This window comes from Dipodomys merriami, unplaced genomic scaffold, assembly GCF_024711535.1.
Source record: "Dipodomys merriami isolate MVZ:Mamm:240054 unplaced genomic scaffold, mDipMer1.0.p SCAF_11, whole genome shotgun sequence".
Taxonomy (NCBI): Eukaryota; Metazoa; Chordata; class Mammalia; order Rodentia; family Heteromyidae; genus Dipodomys; species Dipodomys merriami.
In genome coordinates this window covers 47,918,896-47,942,053 of record NW_027202382.1, presented here as the reverse complement: position 1 = coordinate 47,942,053, position 23,158 = coordinate 47,918,896, and the positions used below count along the sequence as shown (strand labels likewise).

At 58.6% G+C, this 23,158-nt stretch overlaps 1 protein-coding gene across 6 annotated transcripts in view; it reads right to left on the bottom strand.

The window, feature by feature from the left end:
• Positions 1-3,520: 3,520 nt before the first annotated feature.
• Positions 3,521-23,158, bottom strand: part of Vav2 (vav guanine nucleotide exchange factor 2) — a 149,995-nt gene continuing 130,357 nt past the window's right edge. For 2 of the 6 annotated variants that reach the window (XM_070014987.1, XM_070014991.1), the window contains exons 15-28: positions 20,895-21,004; positions 19,848-19,949; positions 19,463-19,551; positions 16,671-16,687; positions 16,062-16,122; positions 15,157-15,284; positions 14,503-14,577; positions 13,590-13,642; positions 12,545-12,661; positions 11,113-11,200; positions 9,131-9,254; positions 8,370-8,456; positions 7,506-7,660; positions 3,521-5,453 (exon numbers count right to left, since the gene is read on the bottom strand). In XM_070014987.1, coding sequence (XP_069871088.1) covers positions 5,406-5,453; positions 7,506-7,660; positions 8,370-8,456; positions 9,131-9,254; positions 11,113-11,200; positions 12,545-12,661; positions 13,590-13,642; positions 14,503-14,577; positions 15,157-15,284; positions 16,062-16,122; positions 16,671-16,687; positions 19,463-19,551; positions 19,848-19,949; positions 20,895-21,004 — 1,254 coding nt within the window. In that variant the 3' untranslated portion in view covers positions 3,521-5,405. Of the gene's footprint in view, positions 5,454-7,505; positions 7,661-8,369; positions 8,457-9,130; positions 9,255-11,112; positions 11,201-12,544; positions 12,662-13,589; positions 13,643-14,502; positions 14,578-15,156; positions 15,285-16,061; positions 16,123-16,670; positions 16,688-19,462; positions 19,552-19,847; positions 19,950-20,894; positions 21,005-23,158 lie in introns of those variants that run through there. The other 4 variants (XM_070014988.1, XM_070014989.1, XM_070014990.1 and 1 more) reach the window with 4 other exon arrangements.

Sequence of the window (23,158 nt, the reverse complement as noted above, 5' to 3'; positions counted from 1 at the left end):
CTGACACAGGGCGCCCCAGTGGAGGCTGACACAGGGCGCCCCAGCGGAGGCTGGCACAGGGCGCCCCAGTGGAGGCTGCCACAGGGGGCCCAGCGGAGGCTGGCACAGGGGGCCCCAGCGGAGGCTGACACAGGGCGCCCCAGCGGAGGCTGGCACAGGGCGCCCCAGCGGAGGCTGGCACAGGGCGCCCCAGCGGAGGCTGACACAGGGTGCCCCAGCGGAGGCTGACACAGGGTGCCCCAGCGGAGGCTGGCACAGGGGGGCCCAGCGGAGGCTGGCACAGGGTGCCCCAGTGGAGGCTGGCACAGGGCGCCCCAGTGGAGGCTGACACAGGAGGGCCCAGTGGAGGCTGCCACAGGAGGGCCCAGTGGAGGCTGGCACAGGAGGGCCCAGCGGAGGCTGGCACAGGGCGCCCCAGCGGAGGCTGACACAGGGCGCTTCAGAGTCTATCTCAAAGTAGAGAGACCTGAGTCCCGGCCTCCACCAGTTCAAGGCTGTCCTGGGGTAGTCTGCAGTCCTGGACAGGGAGAGAGTGGCCTGGACTGGTGCCTGGGCTCAGTTACTGGACCGGGAGAAGGGCAGGTTTGTGGGGTGAGGTTGGGTCCGGTCCACATCGCCCTCAACGTCCTTCTCCTGGCAGTGTTGGGGGTGGGGGGGACACCGTGGTGACCATAACCCCTGGGCAGCAGCCAGGCAGCCCAGACCCTCCTGACCACATGCTCTGAGGATATCTGCCAAGTGATCACTCACCAAGAGGGCAGAGCCATCGCCTGAACTTTGGACGAGGGGAGGTGGTGGTGATCGATCTGGGCTCTGCGGTGGCTGCTGGTCGGAGGCGGGGGGGGGGGGGGCATGGCTCTGAGCTTTATGGCTGCTGCTGGTCAGGGGATGTGGTAGGGGGTGTGGCTCGGCTGGCACGCTGCTGGTCGGGGGCGTGGTCAGGGGCGTGGCTCTGGGCTCTGGTGCACTGGTGGATCTGGGCGGGGGGGGGGCATGGCTCAGGACTCTGAGGATCGCTGCTGACCGGGTCGTGGTCGTGGGGCATGGTTCCGGGCTCTGGGGTGTGCTGGGGGCCCGGAGTGTGGTCTGGGGCGTGGCTCCAGGCTCTAGTGCGCTGCCGGTCGGGGGTGTGGTCAGGGGCGGGGCTCCGGGCTCTGGCACGCTGCTGGCTGGGGGGCGTGGCAGGGCCATCCCTCCCCTGGGTGCTGAGGACACTGGTCCCACCCACAGCTCTAGGACTGAAGGAAACGGGGAAACTGAGGCATCAAGGTACAGGGTGGGTCCTCATCACATCCCAGCTGCAGCTGTGTTGTCCAGACTCAGTTTCCCCACCTGAGAAGGGATTGTGACCCTACAGTGTCTGCTTCCTAGTAGCTCTGAAACTTCCTGACTATGGCACTCTCCCCTTGAAGAAAACAGAGCTGCACATGGGGACTATGCTCAGGGGGAGGGGCTGCCCCAGGCCCATGGCCCTGGCCAGCTCACGCACCCAAGTGATGGCCCTGGTGGGACCCTAGGACTGCTCCTCGGTCTGTCATCGCTGGTTGGGATGGAGCTTGTAAAATTTTTGCTTAGGCTGGCTTTGAATCAAGATCCTTCCCGTCTCCACCTCCTGAGCAGCTGGGATCACAGGCCTGAGCCACCACACTACATCCATGCATTCACTGTGTCAGTTAAGAATATCCATCTCCCTGGGTGCTGGTGAAATCCTTGCTACTCAGGAGCTTGAGATCTAAGGACCACAGTTCATAACCAGCCCGGGCAGGGAAATCTGTGAGTCTTTCATCTCCAATTAACCACCAAAAAGCTGGGAGTGGAGCTGTGGCTCAAGTGGTAGAGCACTAGCCTTAAGCGATAAAGCTAAGAGACAGTGACTAACTTCAAGCCCCAACACATACACAGAGAGACAGAGAGATAGACAGTCATGCTTTTTGTGGCCCCTTCTCCTTCCTCAGGGGCTGAAGTAAAACCATCTTGGACAAGTCACAAAAGGAGACCCAGACCAAGACCTGGGTTCCAGGCTCAGCGGACACAGGCCAGGCCCTGGATCACCACCCAGAACCTTAGGACTCAGGGAAACTGAGGCATCAAGGGGTGGGTGGGTCATCATGTCCCAGCTGCAGCTGGACCACGTGGACCCGGAAGGAGGCGCCAGTGAGCACTGCTCCCAGGCAGCTCCGGTATGCACACGTGGCTTTTGTTTTACTCTCAAAAGTAAAGGAGCAGAATGAGATCAGCAAGGAGAATAAATAAATGTCACCTTGTAACTGAAGCAGACAAGGTAAGGTCTTGTTCCAAGAAGAGACCAGACTGGTTGAGCTGCCTGGCCGCCATCCCCTGCCCTGCCCCCCCCAACCCCCCCACACTCCCCTGCTCTCCCTCCCACCACCCACAGCAGACAGCAGTCCATCAAGGGTGTGATTTCACAGCCTGTAATTCAGCCAGGTTTGATTTATTTGCAATATACTACTTGGGAAAATTACATCTGAAGTGGGGAGTTTGTAAATGCTATAACGGAGACTAACACTGGTCAGGGCAGAGATGCTTTGTTCAACCCGGGAAAAATAACTACTGGGCCAGCAATGAATCCCCTCGACTTCTCCCCTCTCCAGCCCCCTACCTTCCACCCTGCCTCCAGGTGTGTCCCAAGGCTGTGTCCCACATCAGTTACCAAGATCTGGGCCAGATCTGGTACAGTAGTGTTCTTCAAGTTTGGGGGATTGGTGGTGGTGGTGGTGTGTGTGCCAGTACTGGGGGTTGAGTTCTGAGTCTGTGTTCCCACTCTGTTTTCTCTCTCACAGCTAGCACTCTACCACTTGAGCCATGTCTTTTTTTAAATGTAAATCTTTTATTCATATATTGAAAGTATTTTTTCAATTTTCCCTTAGCATTTGTCAATATGCTATTGTTTTAAGTTTTGTTATTATACAGGGTATGTTCAGAGGACCATGCCTTCTTTTTGCTGGCTAATTGGAAATAAGAGTCTCTTGGCCTTTTCCTGCCCAGGCTGGCTTCAAACTGTGATCCTCAGACCTCAGCCACCACAGAGAGGCTCTGCCTGCACCGCCCTTGGCCTGGACAAGAGGGCGGGACAGCTGAAGACCTGGCAGCAGCCGGTGCTGCTCTGTGGTGGGCTGAAGCCAGGAAGCTGAGCCCATACTCAGCAGTGTCACACAGGCCCTGGCAGCCTTGGCTGGGGACGGACGGTTGCTCAGGGACGGAGCCTGGGATCCTGGCAGCAGGGGTGGGGAGGCAAATTCCTGATGATTTGGGTTTTCTCTATCTCACACCACTCAGTCCACAAGCGTGGAATTTTTATCTCCAATGCTAAGAGGTGAGGGCTGGCATTTGAATTGGAGAAGAGCGGCACCTGCCCCTGAGGTCCCGCACGGAGAATCTACAGGGGGGCGCCAGCCAGGAGAGGCCCAGCGGGCAAGCCAGGCCCCCAACAGGGCGGACGCTGCTGGACCCGGATGAAGAAGTGGGCATTCCCAGGGCCCAGGCAGAACAACCCACTCACTTTGAAGAAAGAGTTTAGGTTTATTTGCAGTAAAAACCGTGGTCTGGAAAAGAACCGACTGGCGAATGTACAGTTAATGTTCCATTTCTGGGGTATCCACTGGTTATGGGGACCCCACCTCCCTGACGCGCGTGCATGGGTTCCGGCATGCTCCCAGGCGCTCTGGGCCTCGCTCCTCGGCCCCTCCTGCAGGCCGCAGCACCGTGTGACCCGGCCTGACTGCTGCCACCCTGCTCAGCACAGTGCAAAACCCAAACCAAAGCAAACACAACCTTCCAAACAAAACAAAACACAAAAACAAACAAACAAACAGGGTTCTACATTATTTTTCCCCAGTGTCTTTCGTTAATCACAACTCATTTTGAGACCAACTAAAATATACATCATTTGCTTGCTATTATAAAATCTCTTCCTTATTATTCACAGATAACGGGAGATTTGGATGAATTAATTACAGACTTTCTTCCCCTTAGAAAACAAACAGGTCAAACAAAAAACACAGCAAAACAAACCCAAACCAGGGTCAAGCACGAGGCTGGCACAGGACATTGGCATCAACACAGAGGGCCAGGGGTCCCCCCCACCCTGGGTCCAGGCTGGGCAGGCTGAGCGAAGGAGCCTGTGCAAAGTGCTGGGTGCACCCAACTCACGATGGCTGAGTGCCGCCTCCTCCAGGCCAACCCCCCACCCCACCGGGGCTCCCTGTTTATCCTTACTTGGGGGCCTTTGCAGGGCCCTGCCCAGCTCCTAGCTCCTCTACCCTCCCCACTCCCTCCCCACACCTCCGCAGGCGGAAGCTGGAGACCACAAGGCCGACCTCGGCCAGCACAGCGCACCCTTCAGCACGGCTGCCGCTTCCCAGCCCAGGGCTGGACAGCTGGCCGTGGGGAGAAGGGGACCCTGTCTCAGGGAGACAGGGCGGCGAGGGTCTATGCCCCGTCAGCGTACAGAAAATAGGGCCTGGCCAAGCCAGTCTGAGGTCAAAGGCCAGGAGACATGAGCAGGGCGAGGGGACGGGGCAGAGGCACCCCAAGAGCACTTATTTCAGGTTGGCCACAGGCTCAGCTTGCGCACTGCAGGAGTCCCTGGGAGACCGAAATCTCTCGTGCAAATGCCAGAAATCCCCACCCCCCGGGGGACCCCTGAAGAGGGAGGCGGGCAAGCGGAGGGGTGCCCTGCGAGCTCAGGCTCTCCGGAGGACATGTCCCTGCAGCAGGACAGACGTTCGGGGGTTTAGGAGGGGCCCCGTGAACGAGGAGCAGGTACCATGGATCAGGGAGGAGGGCCGGCCGGGAGAGGGGCCTGCGCAAAGGGCCACGAGGGGGTGAGGAAAAGCCCTGCCTGGGACGCAGCGAGACCTGGACCCTCCACACCTCCACACCCCAGCGCAGCCCCAGTGAGCCGGAACTACAGCAAGAGGCCTAACTCTGGCCCCATCTGCCCCCCAAGGCCCAGATCCCTCAAAAGCAGCAGAGAAGACAGGCGGCTGAGTCCAGTGCCTGAGCCGACCGGGTGGGGCAGCCCCTCCGCTGCCCCCAGCCTTCCGAGGAACACCAGCTGTTGAGCCCTACGCTCCTGAGCACCATCTCAGCCTGAGGGTCATGCCGCGGCTGTCGCCCACGCGTGGCTGGTGCTGCTGCTGAAGCCCCTGTCCTTGAGGCTGGGGCGGGGCCAGCACAGCTTTCCCCTATGTACAAGGAGGGTCCCCAGGGACAGGCCACCCAGGCCAGGTGATGGGAAAGCACCCTCCCTGTCCCTGCAGGCTGGTGACAACCGGAAGGCAGGTGGGCATTTCCTCTGGGAGCCACGGAAGAGCCAGGGAGGAACTTCAGAGCTGGGGAGACTCTCCCAAGAAGATCCACGAGTCCTGTCCTCGCTCCTGCCGTCACTGGACACCCTCCTCTTCCACATACGTTGAAGGAAACCAGCCGATCTGAAAAAGATGGCAGGAAGGGTGTGAGCTCGGGGCGTGGCGTGGGCCAGGTTCTCAGGGCCTGACTGAGAGGCTGCTGGGAACAAACCAGAAGCACGCCAGCCTTGTTAGGGTACTCTGCCAATCAGAAAAAAAGAAAGAATCAGGTCCTCTCGAAGGAAATCCCATCACCTAGAACCTCTTCACGGACCAGCAAGACACCCAGCGCCCACCAAGGAAACCAAGAGAAAGTACAGACAACGGAAACCCGCCCGTGGGCACCAGAACTGGAAGCCAGGGTCGGCAGTAACTCTCTCAAGGTGCGTGTTTGAGAAAACATTCCCTGCAAAAGGTGGAGAAGTGGAACTGGAAATCAAGTATAAGTCAGCAGCCACTCAGGAAGCTGAGAGCTCAGGATCACAGTCTAAAGCCAGCCAGGACAGACAGCTCCAATTAACCATCAAAGAGTAAGAACTGGAAGTATGGCTCAAGTGATAAAGCAGAATAAAAAAGCCCAGCAAGAATGCAAGGCTATGGCTGGGAAGGTGGCTCAGTGGTAGAGCGCTTGCCTTGCTTGCATGTATGAGGCCATGGGTTCGATTCCTCAGCACCACATAAACAGAAAAAGCCCAAAGTGGTGTTGTAGCTCAAGTGGTAGAGTGCTAGCTTTGAGATGAAGAGCTAAGGGACAGCACCCAGGCCGAGTTCAGGCCCCACAACTGGCAAAAAAAAAGAATGCAAGGCTAATATTCAGGTGCCAGCGCGCGCGCGCGCGCGCACACACACACACACACACACACACACACACACACACACACACACACACACACACACACACACACACACACACACACACACACACACACACACACACACACACACACACACGAAGAGGGGAATGAGGTTAATGCAACTTCAGGACTAGGGATTCAGACTCAAGACACCTGGATCCAGGATCAGGGAAAACGAGGCAAGGGGAACATTATCGTGATGACTGATGGAATCTGAAAATGGACTGTAGATGAGATAATTACATGAAGGGGAACAGACCTGACCTTAGGAAACACTTGGGGGAAACATGACTCTTAGGCAATTTGCTCTCAAGTGGCAACAATGTATGAACTCAGACCGCTGCAGGAAAGCTGCTGCAGGAAAGCTGCTGCAGGAAAGCTGCCTGGCGACTGAACACAATGTGCTGTCTCAGATGTAGCAGAGCCTCTCTAAGCAGCCAAAGTGCATGCCCTAACCTCTAAGGCAAACAGTTACATCACAGAGAAAGCATCACTAACCAAGCAAGAGAAAGGCAGGGGAACAGATGAAGACACACTAGCTAACCCCAAAGTAGTAAAGAAGGGAAAGCTAGATAAATAACCAGATAGGCGGTAGCTCTCCACCCATACATCCAGTGACTACAATAAATGTAAATGGCCTACATAGGCTCACTAAAATGCAAAGACTCAGATCTACAAAATGCCAGCTGCTTGCTTAGGGCTGAATGGCCCTTTGAAGTCCTGTACAATGCCCTGTAGGCAGCTTCAGCCCAAGGAAGGTGGGGCACATATCTTCAGGGGGCACATGGTACTCTCATGCCCTGCTGGACACAAGATCTGGGTCCAGCCAAGGGCCCAGATGGACACTAGGTTAGAGGAACCAAAGGGCTTTGCAGGATCTGAGAGCAGCCAGGCAAGGAGTCACTGGGTCAGCCTGACACAGTGAAGGGGTGGGGCGGGGTGGGTGGGGCGGGGTATGGACAGGACATCAATGGGCCCTCAAAGATGACCCCCAGCTCCCATCCTTAGCCCTGCAGCTCCCTTTCCCACAGACAGGCTGCACTGTGCACTAGCCACAAAGATATGGGGTTTGGGAGGGGCCTGGGTCCAGATCTGAGCCATGTGACTCATTCCAACATGACCTGGGGCTCGTGGTAAATGTCTGGAGCCTGTTTCCCCGCAGGGCTGTCCCCCATGGGGAAAGGGTCCGTGGTGACAGGGTGCCTGAAACAGGCTGCGGTACTCTGAGCCTGGCAGGGACAGAGATGGGCCTCCACCTGGTGTGTGTGCGGTCTGCACTCACCCGTCCATTCGTCTCGCCTTTCCACCAGCCCTGGTCCCCGCCGATGCGGCTATAGATCTTCACCACATCCCCTTCCCGCAGCGAGAGCTCCCTCATGTCCCGTGCTGCGAAGTTGTACCTGGCCACGGCGGTGCCGATGACCCGGGGCGTGAACACTGTGGGGAGAGACAGGAGGGGCTGAGCAGGTGCCCTTGTGGTGCGGGTCGTGGGCACACAGGGGGAGGACACCGAGGGCCCCCAAGCCTCCGCAGGTTTGGCCTGCATCCCTGCACTTGATGAGGGCCGGGGTTGCTACCCCTTACCCTGGGTGGCCTCACAGCAGTGGACACTGTCCTGCGTGGCAGGGCAGAGCCCACACCTTGGCCACTGCAGCCCCTACTGTCTAGCTATCCAAGGGCCCACTGAACCAGCTCAGCACGGAGCCTGAACGACAGGTGGTAATGACAGTGACACACAACAGCCCGCAGGAAAGTGGAGAAGAGCTTGGGCGCTGGTGGTGGACGGCCATGTGGTTACCGGGAGCACAGCCTCCATCCCCACACCTAGGTCTCACGACAGCCCCCAGGCCGCCACGCAGGCCTGAGCCACCCTCCAGTCACTCCCACAACCAGAGGCAGAGCTCTTCACCAGGGGCAAAGCTCTTCACCGGGGGCAAAGCTCTGGACGGCCAGGCCGGGATGGGATGGGGGACGGATGGGGGCGGGGTGGCCATCAGGGCCCGGCCTGACGCATCCTCAGCTGTGGCAGCAGACCCCTCCCCGCCACTCCCCCCCCCTTGCTTCCCTCCCATCCCCCCCACTCCTCCCTCCCCCCGGGCCCAGCAAGGACTGTCAGGCCAGGCCAGGGCCCGAGCAGCAGCGGTACCTGACCAGAAAGGAGCGGAGGGGCCCTGGGGGGCAAAGCTGAGGCCCTGAGGACTGAGAAAAGAAAAGTTGTAGGAAGCACAGGAAGCTGTAAAGAGGCGAGAGAGCGCGTCAGGCGGCGGCAGGACCCGCGCGGAGCCCTCATGGGATGGCTCAGAGCCGAGGGAGGGACTGCGGGCACCAAGCCCTACCCGGGAGCAAGGAAGGATGCCAAGGAGTGCGCGTGGGCGCTGAACCCCGGGGTGGTACGGCACCGCTCTGCACCGTGTCCTGACGGTCAGTGGGGACAACCTCTCCCCTCCCACAGCCCCAGGCCCGCCCCCTGCCTTGGCCAGCTCTGCCTAGAAGCCAGCAGGCCCCTTGGCCCCGCAGGGCCCCGTGGACTCCAGGAGAGCCTGGGCTGGGAGGACCTGCCCCACCTGCTCCGGGCCATCCTCGGGGAGGAGGCTTCCCCCTAGAGGCAGCCTAGGCACCAGCCCCTGCCTCAGGGCAGAGGTACCAGGGCCTGAGGGCAGGCAGGTTCTGCCTTTGGCTACTCCCAGGGTCAGGGTGCGCTTCCTGCCTGCCTCCTGGGCAAGGTCCTCCAGGCAGAGAACCCCCCCCCCAAATCAGGGAACTGGCATGGGAGGGGGCAGTGGGGCAGGGACAGGGAGAGGGAAGGAGGGCCTAAACACACTCCCTGCCAGGGTCACCAGGGCAGGGGCTGGTGAGGATCCGGGTCCTGGAATGGGGCAGCAGTGGGCACCTCTGGGCACAGGTTACCTGGTGACCGGCTGGAGACCCTGGTGGCGGCCCGCTCCCGGGACTTGTAGGGGAACTTGAGCGTGGTGTCCAGCTGTTTGAAGCTCTCCTTGAGCGAGTGGCACTGGTAGTACTCCACCAGCTCCTGCAGGGGGCGCACACTCGCTGACACCAGCCTCTCACCCCACCCTCCCACAGCCTCGGGTTCCAGGGGTGGATGACTGACTCGGTCCCCACGGGAAGATGCCGGGGTTGGTGGACACGCTGCTGGCTGCCATGTCCTTTGTCATGTGTCCAGCAGGGGGACACGCCTTCAAAGAGAAGGAAAATGACTCATGGCCAGCCAGGGAGAGGCTCAGCTACACTGAAGGTGGGTCACCCTGAGGGGCAACCAAAGACAGGGCGCAGAGCATTGGCTTTAAAAGGCCTGCGGGGAGAGAGGCAACCCTGGGGGCTTGCCCACAGGTGCACAGGCAGTGCAGGGATGCGCCCGTGGGTACTGTGCTTAGAGTTCACCACATTAATTACAGGCAAGGTTCTCAGTATGCTTGTGATCAGGAAAAGAAATAGGCACAGTAGCTCACACCTGCAGTCCTGGCTACTCTGGAGGCTGAGGCCAGCCAAGGCAAAAGTTCACAAGACCTTTATCTCAATGAAAAGCTGGGTACAGTAGCATGTGCCTTTCATACCAACTAGGTGACAAACATAAATGGGAAGAACAGGACCCAGGCTGATCAGGCAAAAATGCCCAAAGTTATCAGAAAAATAATGAAAGCAAAAAGGACTAGCAGGATGAGTTCACTGGCCAGTCACGGCTCTAAGTGCAAACCCAGGGTTCCCCACACATACACTACAGCAGAAAGAAAGAAAGAAAGAAAAAGAAAGAAAGAAAGAAAGAAAGGAAGGAAGGAAGGAAGGAAGGAAGGAAGGAAGGAAGGAAGGAAGGAAGGAAGGAAAGAAGGAAGGAAGGAAAGAAGGAAGGAAGGAAGGAAAGAAGGAAGGAAGGAAAGAAGGAGGGACTGGGAAGGTAGCTCAGTAGTAGAGTGCTTGCCTTGCATGCATGAGGCCCTCAGTACCACAAAAGCAGAAAAAGCCAGAAGTAGCACCATGGCTCAAGTGGTAGAGTGCTAACCTTGAGCTGAAGAGCTGAGGGATAGTGCCCAGGCTCAGAGTTCAAGCCCCACGATTGACAAACACACACACACACACACACACACACACACACACACACACACACACACACACACACACACACAAAAGGAAGATGAAAGAAAGAAAGAAAGAAAGAAAGAAAGAAAGAAAGAAAGAAAGAAAGAAAGAAAGAAAGAAAGAAAGAAAGAAAGAAGCAGGCGGCAGGCACTGGTGCTTTCACACCTGTAACCCTAGCTACTTAGGAGGCTGAGATTTGAGGATCACAATTTGAAGCCAGCCAGAGCAGACAAAGCCAAGAGACTCATCTCCAATTAGCCAGCAAAAAGCCAGAATGGGGGTGTAGCTCAAGTGGTAGAGTACCAGTCCAGCGTGGGAAAGCTAAGCTAGAGCATGAGGCACTGAGTTCAACACCCAGATTTGACGCACACACACACAAATATACATATGTAGAACAGCAGGTGTCACCCTCAAGTTACTTGGAGGAGGATTTTGCTCTCCACTCATCCCGCCTGGGGCAGGGGGGGGTCGCAGGGGGCTGTCAGAGGTACCTGTCTGTCACAAAGCCTTACTAGACCTTGGTTTCTGCGCTCGCAGCAAGGGCCGTGTGGGAAGCATGTCAACGAGGTGGACAACAGAGAAGCTCTCCAGGGCAGGCTTGGGGGGAGGGGTCAGGAGCCCCAACTCAGGCCACGACCTGTCCCCAGGCCCTCACAGGCCCGTTTCCCTGGGTTTTGCCCATACTAGGGCCACGCTTCCCGCCTAAAAGTGGGGGCTGGGACGGGGCCGCTGGGCCTGCTCTGCAGGAGTGGGGTGGGGGAGCAGGGGAGCTGCGGGCGCAGGTGCGGCCGTACCAGGAGGCTCTCGAACTTCTTGGCCTCGGTGATGTGGATCCAGTTGTCCTTCTCCACCACCTTGATGTGCTTCACCTCCTCGTTGAACCTGCACAGACGCACGGCCCCGTGTGCGAGCCGCGCGAGCCCACGCTCACTGCAGGTGTGCTGCAGACTGACCCCCACTGCACACGGCTCCTGCAGCTGTGGGGCTGCAGCCCCACCCCGGCCCACCCCGCTGACGCCCCAACACCCGCTCCAGGGCACCATGGATGCTCGGCCCCACCTCTGTAGTCTACAGCCACAGCCCCCAAACTTTTGTGGGGCCTTGTGCAAAGATGATGAGCTCTGGCAGTGCTTATAAAGGGGGGCCCTCTGTTCTGGCTCCCCACCCCCCAGAGTCCTGCCTCCAGATCCCCACTCTGGAAGTCCCTCGGCAGCTTTCTTGTGTGATGGGACTCTGGCTGGATACAGGCACGGGGTCCATCTGCCTGTCTCCCACAGGTAGAACGCGTGTGGTGTGGGCTGCACCTGGTCTGACAAGCCAGGCTGCCTGGACAAGCCAGGTCGCGCCTGGGGGCCCATGGAGAAGCGGTGTGGGACACCTGGCTGGGCACAGACCACCGCGCTCGAGGCTCTCATCCTCACTGACGAGCCAGATGCCACTGGCCGCTGGCCTGGCTGGTCAGCGCCCCAAGACACCCATCCACAGGAGTCCTGTGCAGAGAGGACCGACCGCCCCGGTCTGTTTCCATGAGAACCTGGAGGAGTTTCCAGGAGGCCTGGCATCCAGGGCCAGACTTGCACCATACAAAGCAGCTGCTGAGGGTCAACCGGGGTGGGAAGGGTGGAGGCAGGAACGTCAGTCTAGGAAGGAAGATGCACTCACCGAGGGCCGTGAAGCAGGGCCACAGGCCAGCCATGTAGACTGCAAATGTGGTCTATCCAGTGTATGTTGTGTTTACAGTATACATACCACATACACTATATTATACACATATACTACGAAGTGTATGTAGTATACGTAGACTTATACGGTATACATAAATATACGCTACTTGTGACGTATAGCATATATGCTATATATGGTACATAGTATATATAATATGTGATATATATAATATGTGTACACTGAGTGTATACTCTTATATACTGGAAGAGGTCCCCCAGGTCCCCTCCTGGCATGAAGCGGCGTGATGGCCCCACAGAAGGGCCAGGCCCTGGCAGCGGCTCCCACAGCCTCCACCCACCACCTGCCCCTGAACAGCAGCAGTAAGCTCTGCCCCAATGGAGAACACGGAGTGCGCAGCGCACACTGGGCTCCGGGGAGGCCCGCAGGCCCCTGCAGCCTGAGGCCCGGCATGAGGCTTGGTGTGCTGGTTCCCGCACCGGACAACAGCACCCGACACACCCAGGATGGGGAGGTGGGGCGGTCCCCAGAGCTGTCACTCACTTGATACTTATGGCGAAGCGCTCGGCCTCCGCGGGCCGCTCCCGGATGAGGTAGGTCCCACTGGCGTGGGACTTGAGCAGATTGTCCGTCTGCTGTCTTTCCATGTTCCCTGCAAACCTAGGGCAGGGGAACCAGAGCTGTGGGCACAGTGCTGACGGGGTGAGGCCCATGCCCAGGGCGCCCGCCACGGCCTCACGCGCTCATCTGAGCAAGGGATCACCATCCAGATGAGCGGATGAGAAAGCACTGTGCGGGGCACGGCCGAGGCAAGACCATGGGCCGGCACTGGGAGCTCAGCAGCACACAGTAGGCTCCTGCACACAGCAGGGCTCATGGGAAGGCCAGAGAAGAGGAGCTGAGGAACGGCCAGGGAGAGCAGCGTGGAACTAGAGTGCATCTATCTCTGAAACTTTGCTCATTAGTTCAAAATCAGCCTGTGCCAACAAATCCCAGAGACTCTTCTTTTGTGGTTTTTTTTTTTTTTTTTTTTTTTTTGCCAGTCCTGGGCTTGCAGTCAGGGCCTGGGAACTGTCCCTGCACTTCTTTTTTGCTCAAGGCTTGCATTCTACCACTTGAGCCACAGCATCACTTCTAGCTTTTTCTGTGCCTGTAGTACTGAGGAATCAAACCTATGGCTTCAGGCATGCTTGGCAAGCACCTTACCACAAAGTCACCTTCCCAGCCCTCCCAGAGACTCTTATCTCCAATGAATCAGCCAAAAGCAGTAGTGGAGGTACAGCTCAAGTGGTAAAGTGCTAGCAGTTAGTGAAAAAAAAGGCATGAGGCCGTGAGTTCAAGCTTCAGTACCGGTACAGGCACACACAGGCACATACACATACACACACACTTTGAAGCTCAATTAAGATTACATTAAAACAACTTCAACCCCAGATGCTAGCTCATGGATCCGCTTCTGAGACAAGGAAGCAGCTCAGGCAGTCTGGGGCCGAGACTTTCACCCCAAGCCTCTGGTGGGCAAGTAGGGCCAAAAGCTCACCACAGAGGGGCCAGCAAACGCCCACTTCAATGACCACAATCCACTCACCAGGGATAGGCAGTGTAGTCGATCTCCCGGGACGGGGGCCGGCTCATGGGAGGCTGGGGGCAGAACACATGTGTGTTAATGTCCCAGGGGGTGGGGAGGGTAGGTATTCTGTCATGGACTCAACCCTGAGCCTGGCAGTGTCTGCGCTGGACTTAGTCCCAGCACCCCTGGACTGGGAGATCCCCATCTAATGAGCTGCTCAAGGAGCCTGGCGGAAGCAACGACTTCCTTGATGGAGGGAATGAATGAATGATTGAATGAATGAATGAAGTCGCCACTGGTGAGCCCCTCTTCATCCCTGGCCGGGAAGGACGAGGCAGCAGGAAGCCCTGGCAGTGGGTGTGAGGATGTTTGCAGCAGCTGCGGAGGGCGCCAGGTCCAGGGCTCGGTGCCCCTCTGGCCAGGCCGCCACGGGGCCTCACTGGGCCCCGCCTCAGGCATCCACTGGGCAGGACCTGGGAGGCCACTCACTGGGCCAGTGACCCCTGTCCACCCGGTCCCGAGTCCCTGATCCACGCTGGAATCTCTCTCTGGCAATAGAGCAGATGGGCCGGGCAGGGCCCGGGGTGGGGCCCCGCACCCCCAGGGAAGGGGTGGGCCTTGGCAGTCCCCTGTCACTGCTTGCTGCCTTGGTGACAGAGGACACACCACACCCTCAGGTGACAGAACATGTGGCCTTTTCGCCAAGTGCTGTCAATTCCAGTGGGAGCCGCCTCCTGCCTAGGCCCCTAGGGCAGGGCGGCCTGCGGCCGGCGCCAGTGGCCACACACGCACAGCAGGGGCACCCTGGGCAGTTCACTGCAGCCGTGGGGCGAGGGTTCCTGACCGCAGCCAGTGATCCCGGGGAGAGGACAGCTTACCCCGTGGACCCCTCCCTCCCCCCCTGCAGTGCAGACTCATGGGAGCCACTCACCCTCCCATCCACCGGACACGGCTTCACCGATGTGCTGGGAAAGTACCCTGACTTCCGGGTCTGCAGCAGCCGGCCCTGGAGGAAGGGGAGATTCGGAGGGATCATCTGGGGTCACGCCAGGGGCACACGGCCACCTGGATCCTGGGCTGAGTGCCCCTTCTCCTGCTACAGTCTAAACTGGCCTTGTACCCATCGGGATCAGGGAGCTCCACCCTGGGTGTCTGCAACACCTGTCAGGGACAGGGGCTCGAGACCCCTTCGCCCCTCTGGATGTCTCATCACGTGGCTGCCCAGTCTGGTTGAATTAAATCATGACTGGGCTGGGGACAGTGGTTCATGCCTGTCATCCCAGCTACTCAGGAAGCTAGCCTGGGCAAAATAAATTAAAACAAGTGACCTGGGGCTCCACTTTCTGAAGGCAAGCTGTGCATCCCTGGCTCGGAACTGGACAGGTCACCAGGATGGCTCTGGGCATAGTGACCCCCCGGGCTGGGCAGTGCCGGGACAGCCCACCGCAACACAAAGCTGGGCGGCGGGGGAGGCCAGACACAAGAGCCTAAGCACGGGGCCACACCACAGACCCAAGGGGCCAAGACCTGGACGTTCAGCCCCCTCTCACCCACGGTCCATCTCCCGCTCCCGCCCGGCACCCACCTCCCACCACTGTGACTCCGGGTCGCCCCGCTGCAGCTCAATGACGTCCCCCGTCTGAAAGGTCAGCACGGGCTTCCCAGGCGGGGCGGGGTTGCCGTGGTAATTCTGCACCGCCACCATCTTGGGACCTACAGACACAGGGGGTGAGGGTGGGTGTTGTTGGCCAGCTTGCCCTGGCCCACAGGCCTTCCAGTCCCAGGGAACTCTTTGGGGAGACAATTCCCCCAGACACGTGAGCACCGGAGCCTGTGGGGCTCCTCCCATCCCCCCCCATCCCGTGACAAATGTTTTAAGTTAGAACACCATAAGCACTAGTGGCCGGTGGCCACGTTGGGGGGACATTATCTGGTCTCTTCCTGTGCCATCAGCTCTGTGAACTGTGGAATGGAATGGGGGACCAGAGTCCTTCAGGAGACCGATATGACAGGGTCTTACTAAAGGCCACAACTGGTGATGTCTAGGACTGAAAGGGGGTACTGAGCCCCCCAAGAATGTAGGGCTCATCTCAGGCTGGATTTGGGGTCTAGAAGCAGTATTTGGGGGGGGGACTGTGGTTTTCTACAGATTTCATTCAGTATAAATAGACGGTGCTGAAATCTGCAGCCAATTGGAGGCCTCAGCCCGAGAACCTATGGATCAGACTAAAGCAGAGACCAAAGCAGAGGCCTTGGTAAAACATTCCCGCGTGCCCAGCAGCTCCAGCCCCACCCTGGGCCGGGAGGACCAACACTCCACAGGCTGGTCCCGGCCTCAGGGCACCTGGGTGCCTGACTAGCAGGCACCAGGAGGCAGCCGTGGAGGAGGGAGGGACAGGAGGAAGGGGGGAGGGGCCTAAGGCTGGCAGGGAGAAGGCTGGGTACGGGGGATGTCACCGCGCATGGCCCACTCCTAGAGCAGCCGCTCACATGGACAGTGGCAGAGGGACAAGTCCAGCACACACTCACCCGGTCCCGCTCCAGAAGCTTCCTGCGAGGATAGAGGTAGAGGTAAGGGCAGGCTCTCCTCAACCTTTGACCCTGTCCACTTTAGTGCCCCACCCCCTAGAAGAATCAGGGCAGGGTGCAGTAGGGCAGGGTTCAGGCACTTGTGACAAGAGTTCCCTCAGTGGGCCTTTCTCCAGATTAAGTGTAAACCCTCCCCCCACCCACCCTGGCCTGGCTCCCCGCACCCCTTACCACGGAGTCCCGCCTCCTCCAGGAAGCCCCCCACGGCTACCCCAGTCTCCACACCCCGTGGAGCTGTGCACCATGCTGTGGCTCCACCCCTTACAGGACCTGGCATAAGCCAATCAACGCCACCCAGTGGGGCAGGGACCCGTTGATGTGGCCAGTGTGACTCAGAGACCAGTCCACACTCAGAGGCGAGCAGCCGACCTCCTCCCTAGGCCGCCCGTACGGAGCTCTGTGCTCATAAGCAGGTGTGGGGTAGGTGTCCTGTGCTGGCCACATGCCCCAGCTATCCAGGGTCCCCAGGGGCCATGCATGGAGCCCTCCTCCCACAGTGGAGGGACTCACCATGTCTGCAGAGGAACCTGCAAAGGAAGCAATAAGAGGTCAGTGGGCAGCAGCACGGCAGCCTCGCGGACCCGTGAGGCATGGCTGCCAACACTTTCAATGTGAATTGTGGGTACATGGGCTTGTGAAAGTCTCTCTGTTGTGCTAACAACAAAACCTTAGCATGTGCACGCGTGCATGCGTGCGTGCGTGTGTGTGTGCGTGTGTGTGTGTGTACACTGGGGCTTAAATTCAGGGCCTCCCACTCTTGCTTAGCTTCTTCATTCAAGGCTGGTGCTCCACCACTTGGGCCACAGCTCTACTTCTGGTTTTTTGCTGGTTAACTGGAGATAAGAGTTTATTCATAGACTTTTCTGCCCAGACTGGCTTCAAAACACAATCCTCAGATCTCAGCCTCCTGAGTACCTAGGCTTATAGGCACAAAGCTCCCCCAGTGCCCAGCTTCTGTTGGCATTTGTGTTTAGGGAAACCACTAGGGAGCCCAGGCTGGTTATCAGACCCAAGAGAGCACAGGCTTTTCTGCCAGGCCAACCAGGGTGGCTGAGTGGTGTTGGGGCTCACAGGAATTTTCTGCAATTGATTAACAATGCCTGCTGTGGGCAAGTCATGGGAGGAGTGAGTGCTTCGTGTTGTGTGTTGAAATGTCTGGGGCATGAGTGGCTGGTCAGATGCAAGGCAAGGTCCATCCTACACTGCCCCAGCTGAGATGCCACTCACCACAGGTCGAAACAAGGACCAGGACAGCTGCTTCCTGTGGCTGGGGTGTGGGGGGGGGGGGAGCTTAAAACTGGCAAGACTCACCACTGAAGACTGCACTGGGCACAGACCCTGGACTTACAGATGCCAACTCAGGGCTGGGACCCGAGGGACACTGGTGAAAGTGGCACGGTGCCCAGGGAGGGCCCCACACAGGGCTTTCGGGACATTCGGACCCCCGTGAGCAGCACAGTGCACCTGCCTTCGCACAGTGCAGAGGTGGACACTGACCATGGCCAGAGGAGCCCTGCCCACAGCCGGATCCCAGGGACCAAGACAGCAGCCCGGACCAGAAAGAAAGCAGTTTGGATGCATTCCGGGGGACCCAGGGTCCCCGAAGCATAGCACCAACTCCCTCCACCCCTGGAAGGAGACACAGGTTCCTAAAATATTGCCTGGGGCACCCAGGGTGGTGGACTGGATGACTTGAGAAGAGGATTAACAGGCGGCTCAGAACGCCTCCCCCTCCCCACGCCAAGAAGAGACTGCCTCTCCTTCCTACTTCTCTCATCTTCTACATTTTCCATGGGAAATGACTATCTAATGACCAGGAGAAAACTAAATAAGCCAGAAAGACTGTTTCCCAAAATCAAAAAGAACTTAAAAAATTCAAAGCATTTGCCTAGGTTATTTCTAGCTCAGTTCATGGTCGTGTTTGTTTTCTTCATTTCTTCTGTTGTGGGTTTTTTTCCCCTTCTTGGTTTTAAAAAAAATAATTAAATACGTTAATTTTAGAGCAAAACACACAAAAAAGTAGGCATGCAATCCGCCTGTGTGAGGGTTCAGCCCAACAGGGCGGTGTTAACAAGCTGAGTGGAAAAGCCCGGGCCAGGCTGGAGAGCCCTGGAGGCTTCTAGCCGAGAAGGGACCCCACCAGGGGGTTCTGGCTGCCAGACAGACACAGTGCAGTGGGGACCAGGGGTCTGGGTGACCTGGTGACCTTGCACTGGATGGGTCAGTGGCCAGCACTGGGCCAGAATCGGCAGTAACTGATCACTAATAATTAACAATCAATACATCATTGATCTAGTCTCAGCTCAAAATACGTGCAGTGGTGGCATGCTCAGGGTAACAAACCAGCCCAGCTGCTTCCTCACTTCCAGACAGGAGTCCAGCCCTTCTGTGCATGAGCACTGGATCAGGGGGACTGCAGGTTGGTGATGCAGGTGGTCAGCCCTACTGGACTCATCCCATCCACCTAGCTGCATACCCAGCCCGCTGCCCAAGGCCCGGGGCCCGGTCTCCACCTGGAGGAGGGCAGCCACGGAGCCAGGCTGCTAGCTGAGATTCCTGCCACCGTTCATGAGCCTAGACTTCGGGTGAGCCTGCTCTGACTCATTCCCCAGCATCAGACAGCAGCTGGTGGTGAGGACCCCACAGCCCGTCTACCCAACTGAGCATAAGAAGGGGCACTCCAAGGGCCGTGCCCACGTGCACGTGTCACTGCTGCTGGCCAGGCCTCTCGGGCAGGGGACGGCCATGACAGCTGCTATGGCTGGAAACACTGTGCACCTGCACAGAATGTCTGAACCCATCTTTTGTGGGTTTTTTTGTGCAAGTCCTGGGGCTTGAACTCAGGGCCTGGGCACTGTCCCTGAGCTTCTGTTTTTGCTCAGGGCTAGCATTCCCCCACTTGAACCACAGAGCCACTTCCAGCCTTTTCTGTGTATGTGGTACCGAGGAATCGAACCCAGAGCTTCATGCATGGGAGGCAAGCACTCTACCACTAGGCCTCATTCCCAGCCGCTTTGACCCCATTTTGGGGTATGGATTCTGGGAGCGTCCTCCTCAGACAGAGGGCCAGGCCGCAACGGTGACTCTGGAAGGCGTATTAGGGAGGACTTTGGCAAGGGACCCCTAGGCCCCGGCCTCCTGATAACTTTCTCACAGTCTAGGTCAACTGTTTCTGCTTCTCATCTGGCCCTGTACTGAGTCACAGTGCCAGGGAGGAGCAGGCAGGTGCAGCCCACGGCTCAGGGCGCAGAGGTGACCGGGGCTGGCCAGCCGGACTCTGTCGCGTACAGCTGGGTACTCACTGAACTTGCAGGGGGGCATGACCTCCAAGCACTCCTTGTGCGCCCCCACGCCACACCTGGTGCACAGGTAGCCCTGGTAGAAGGTGCCCCTGTGGGGAAGGCAGGGGGGTGAGGGGACGGGGGGCTGAGGGCAGAGCCCCTACCCTCTGGAACCCACCCTGGAGCATCTGTCCCTCTAAGCCCTGCTGAGCTTCCAGAATCCCTCCTCCTCTAGGGGCACCAGCCAACCCAGCTTGGTCCCTGAACCCACAGCAGCCCAGGCACCCTCTGGCTGAACCCAAGAATCTGGGGCCCCAGGAGATCAGGAACGTGGGGCGGGGGGCGAGCGCAGGGCTGGGAGGCCGGGGGGGCATCATCAGGGGCTCGGGGGCCGGGGCAAGCTCACCTGAGGAACATCTTACAGGCCTTGCAGTTCGTGGTCTTGTCAAAGGTGTACATCTGGAAGCTGTGATGGTTGGCATTGGCCTTGTCCGGCTTGATGTTTGACCTGGGGGGAGGGGGGAGGAGAGCAGACGCTGCCTAGCAAGCCCCCAGGTCCCACGGACAGGGACTAGCCAGGGCAACTGCATTGGGACCAAGACTATGTACCCGAGGGCCTGGATTCTGAGCCTGGCTCTCCTCTTGACACCAGAGAAGGCCGTGTGTAGAGGGCTGGAAGCTTTCACTGTACCTTTCACTGTGTCACAGAAGATATTCAAAGCCCAGAAAAATGCTAGACACAGAGGTGCGCACCTGCCCTCCAGCTGTGGTGGGCAGAGTACATAGGAGGGTCACAGTCTGGGTCGGCATAGACAAAGAATGAGACCCTATCTCCAAAATAAATAGAGCAGATGGGTGCCAGTGGCCCAAGCCAGTAATCCTAGGAAGTCAGGAGGCTGAGATCTCAGGGTGGCTCAAAGCCAGTGTAGGAAAAGCTGTGAGATTCTAATCTCCAGTTAACCACTAAAAGGCTGGAAGTGGTGCTGTGGCTCAAGTGGTATAGCACTATCCTTGAGCCAAAAAAAAGCTCAGGGACAGTGCCCAGGCCCAAAGCTCAACCGTAGAACTAGCACAAAAAATACCCAGAGCAAAAGGGCTGGAAGTATGGTCTGAGTGGGAAGAGCGCCTGCCCAGCAAGCACGGATGCCTCAAACCCCAGCACTGCCCAAGCCCAGTGACAACAAGCCTCCAAGCCCTGCGTCCTGAGGATAGGCCGCTAGGCGTCCTCTGGCAGCACAGGGAGGCCCTGGCCTGCGGTCAGGCATAGGAGGCTGAGCCGCCATGGTGGCCTGTCCCCTGGGATGGCCAAACCCACCTGGAAATTCCAGAACAGCAGGAGGGCCCTCCTGCTCCTGGAAACAACTAATAAGCTATGGGCCAGGGCACAGGGCTGGAGCCGGCCGAGTCTGGGCACTGGCGCCTGCCTCCTGGTGCCCCCACCATGCCGACTCACATGGCCATCTCGAACTGCTCCATCCACCGCCTCTTCATGTCCTCCGTCTTGCAGAAGAACTGGAAGCCCTGCTTGCCTTGGAGGTGGATCAGGTAGAAGCCATAGGACCACTGCAGGGACAGGTACACTTACAACTGGCACAGTGCCCACACAGGCACACACTTCTCCTGCCACCCCTGGGTACACACGTGCCCAGGTGCACACAGGCGCTATGTCCCTGCGTCATGATGACTGTGCATAGTTTGGAACGTGGGTCATGGTGTGCATGTGCACCTGTGTGCTGTGGCCATCTGTATGCCTGTATGCACGTGTGTAAGCACATGTATGTATGTGTGTGTGTGTAGGGGGGGTTATGCAGGGGATCCTCCCACAGGATGGATATTCTGGCCCCTTCCCCACCATCTCCACACAGGCCTTCAGCTGCATTAGCCCGCGTCACCTCCCCAGGGCAGGTCCTTGGGAGCCTCTGGCTAGGAACTTCCCCAGGGCCTGTCCCCAGCCCCCCCACAACCTCTCTCCTGTCCCCTCTCTTCTCTGAATTAAAATGAGAAAGACAGGGAACAGGTGGCCTGACTGGGGCACCCAGTCTCTATGGATGGGAAAGTGGCATCAGGAGGTCTGGGAAAAGGGGCTGGGAATGTGGCCTGTGTCCATTGGAAGAGAAGGAGGGAAAGGAGGAGGAGGAGGAGAGAGGGTGGGAGGAGGAGAAAGGGGGAAGGAAAAAAGGAAGAAAAGAAAGAAGGGAGGGAGGGAGAGGAATGGAAAAGAAAGGGAGGAGGAGAAAGGGGGAAGGAGAGAAGGAAGAAAAGAAAGAAGGGAGGGAGGGAGAGGAATGGAAAAGAAAGGAGGAGAGGGGGAAAAAAGGAGAAAAAAACAGGAAAAAATCAAAGGGAGGAGGAAGAAAACAATGAGATGGAAAGAAAGGAGGACAGAAGGAGAGAGGCGAGGAGGAGGAGGAGGAGGAAGAGGAGGAGGAGGAGGAGGAGGATAGAGAGGAAGGTGAGGAGAGGAGAGGAGAGGACAAAGGTGGAGAGGAAAGCTGAGGATGACCCAGGTTAGCGACCTACGGCCTCACCCAGGTGCAGCCTCCACCTCCCGCTGTGTCTGTTCTCTGGGCTGCGGAGGGAGGCAGAGGAGGGGTGCCCCAGCCCTGTCTACTGAGGCCCTTGGGCCAGGCTAGCAGGGGAAGTCAGCATCAGCTGAGGGGGGCGGGGGGCTTACCATCTTCCCATGGGACTAGGAAGCATGAGGAGAGGAAAGGAAAGGGGAAGACAGGTCATTAAAAGACTTGGCCCACCCTGGGGAGGCTGACAGCCCCGCATGGGGGTGGTGCCGGCCACTTCTCAACACCCTGAGTGGGCCAGCAGGAATGGGGCTCCCAGTGGGCCAGCTACTCCAGCTGGCCTCGGGACACTGCCTGCTGGGTCTGCAGCCTGCCCCACAAGCTGAGGCCAGGGGCTGGGTCCTCAGCAGCCTGGCTCCTCACATCTGGTGGCCCGCACTCAGCAGGTGCTGAGGCGCTGGGTGCTGAAGAACAGAATCGGAGGGCCCCAGATGCCCCCACCAGCACCCTCTCCCTCTTCCCAGTCAGAAGTCACGGCCCTGCTCCTAGGGTCACCAGCCCACCCCCTGAAGCCACTGCCCTGCTCCCTGTGGCCACTGCACCCCCCACCCCCACAGCTCCACCCCCTGCAGCCAAAGCCCCGCCCTCTGCAGCCACAGCCCTACCCTCTGAAGCCCTGCCCCCTGCGGCCACAGCCCCGCCCTCTGCAGCCACAGCCCCGCCCTCTGCAGCCACAGCCCCACCCTCTGCAGCCACAGCCCTACCCTCTGAAGCCCCGCCCTCTGCAGCCACAGCCCCGCCCCCTGCAGCCACAGCCCTGCCCCCTGCAGCCACAGCCCCACCCTCTGCAGCCACAGCCCTACCCTCTGAAGCCCCGCCCCCTGCAGCCATAGCCCCGCCCTCTGCAGCCACAGCCCCACCCCCTGCAGCCACAGCCACGCCCTCTGCAGCCACAGCCCTACCCTCTGAAGCCTTGCCCCCTGCAGCCACAGCCCCGCCCCCTGTAGCCACAGCCCCACCCTCTGCAGCCACAGCTCCACCCTGGAGGCTATGGCCCCAGCTCACTAGATGGACATCGGAATCTGATAAGCCCACCCCCAAGTCCTCCTCTCAACAAGACAGCAGGGATGCGGACAGGGGAGACAGGCCTGCTTGCTACGAAGTAAGACGACATTGGAAGAATCAGGTGGAAATCAAGGTT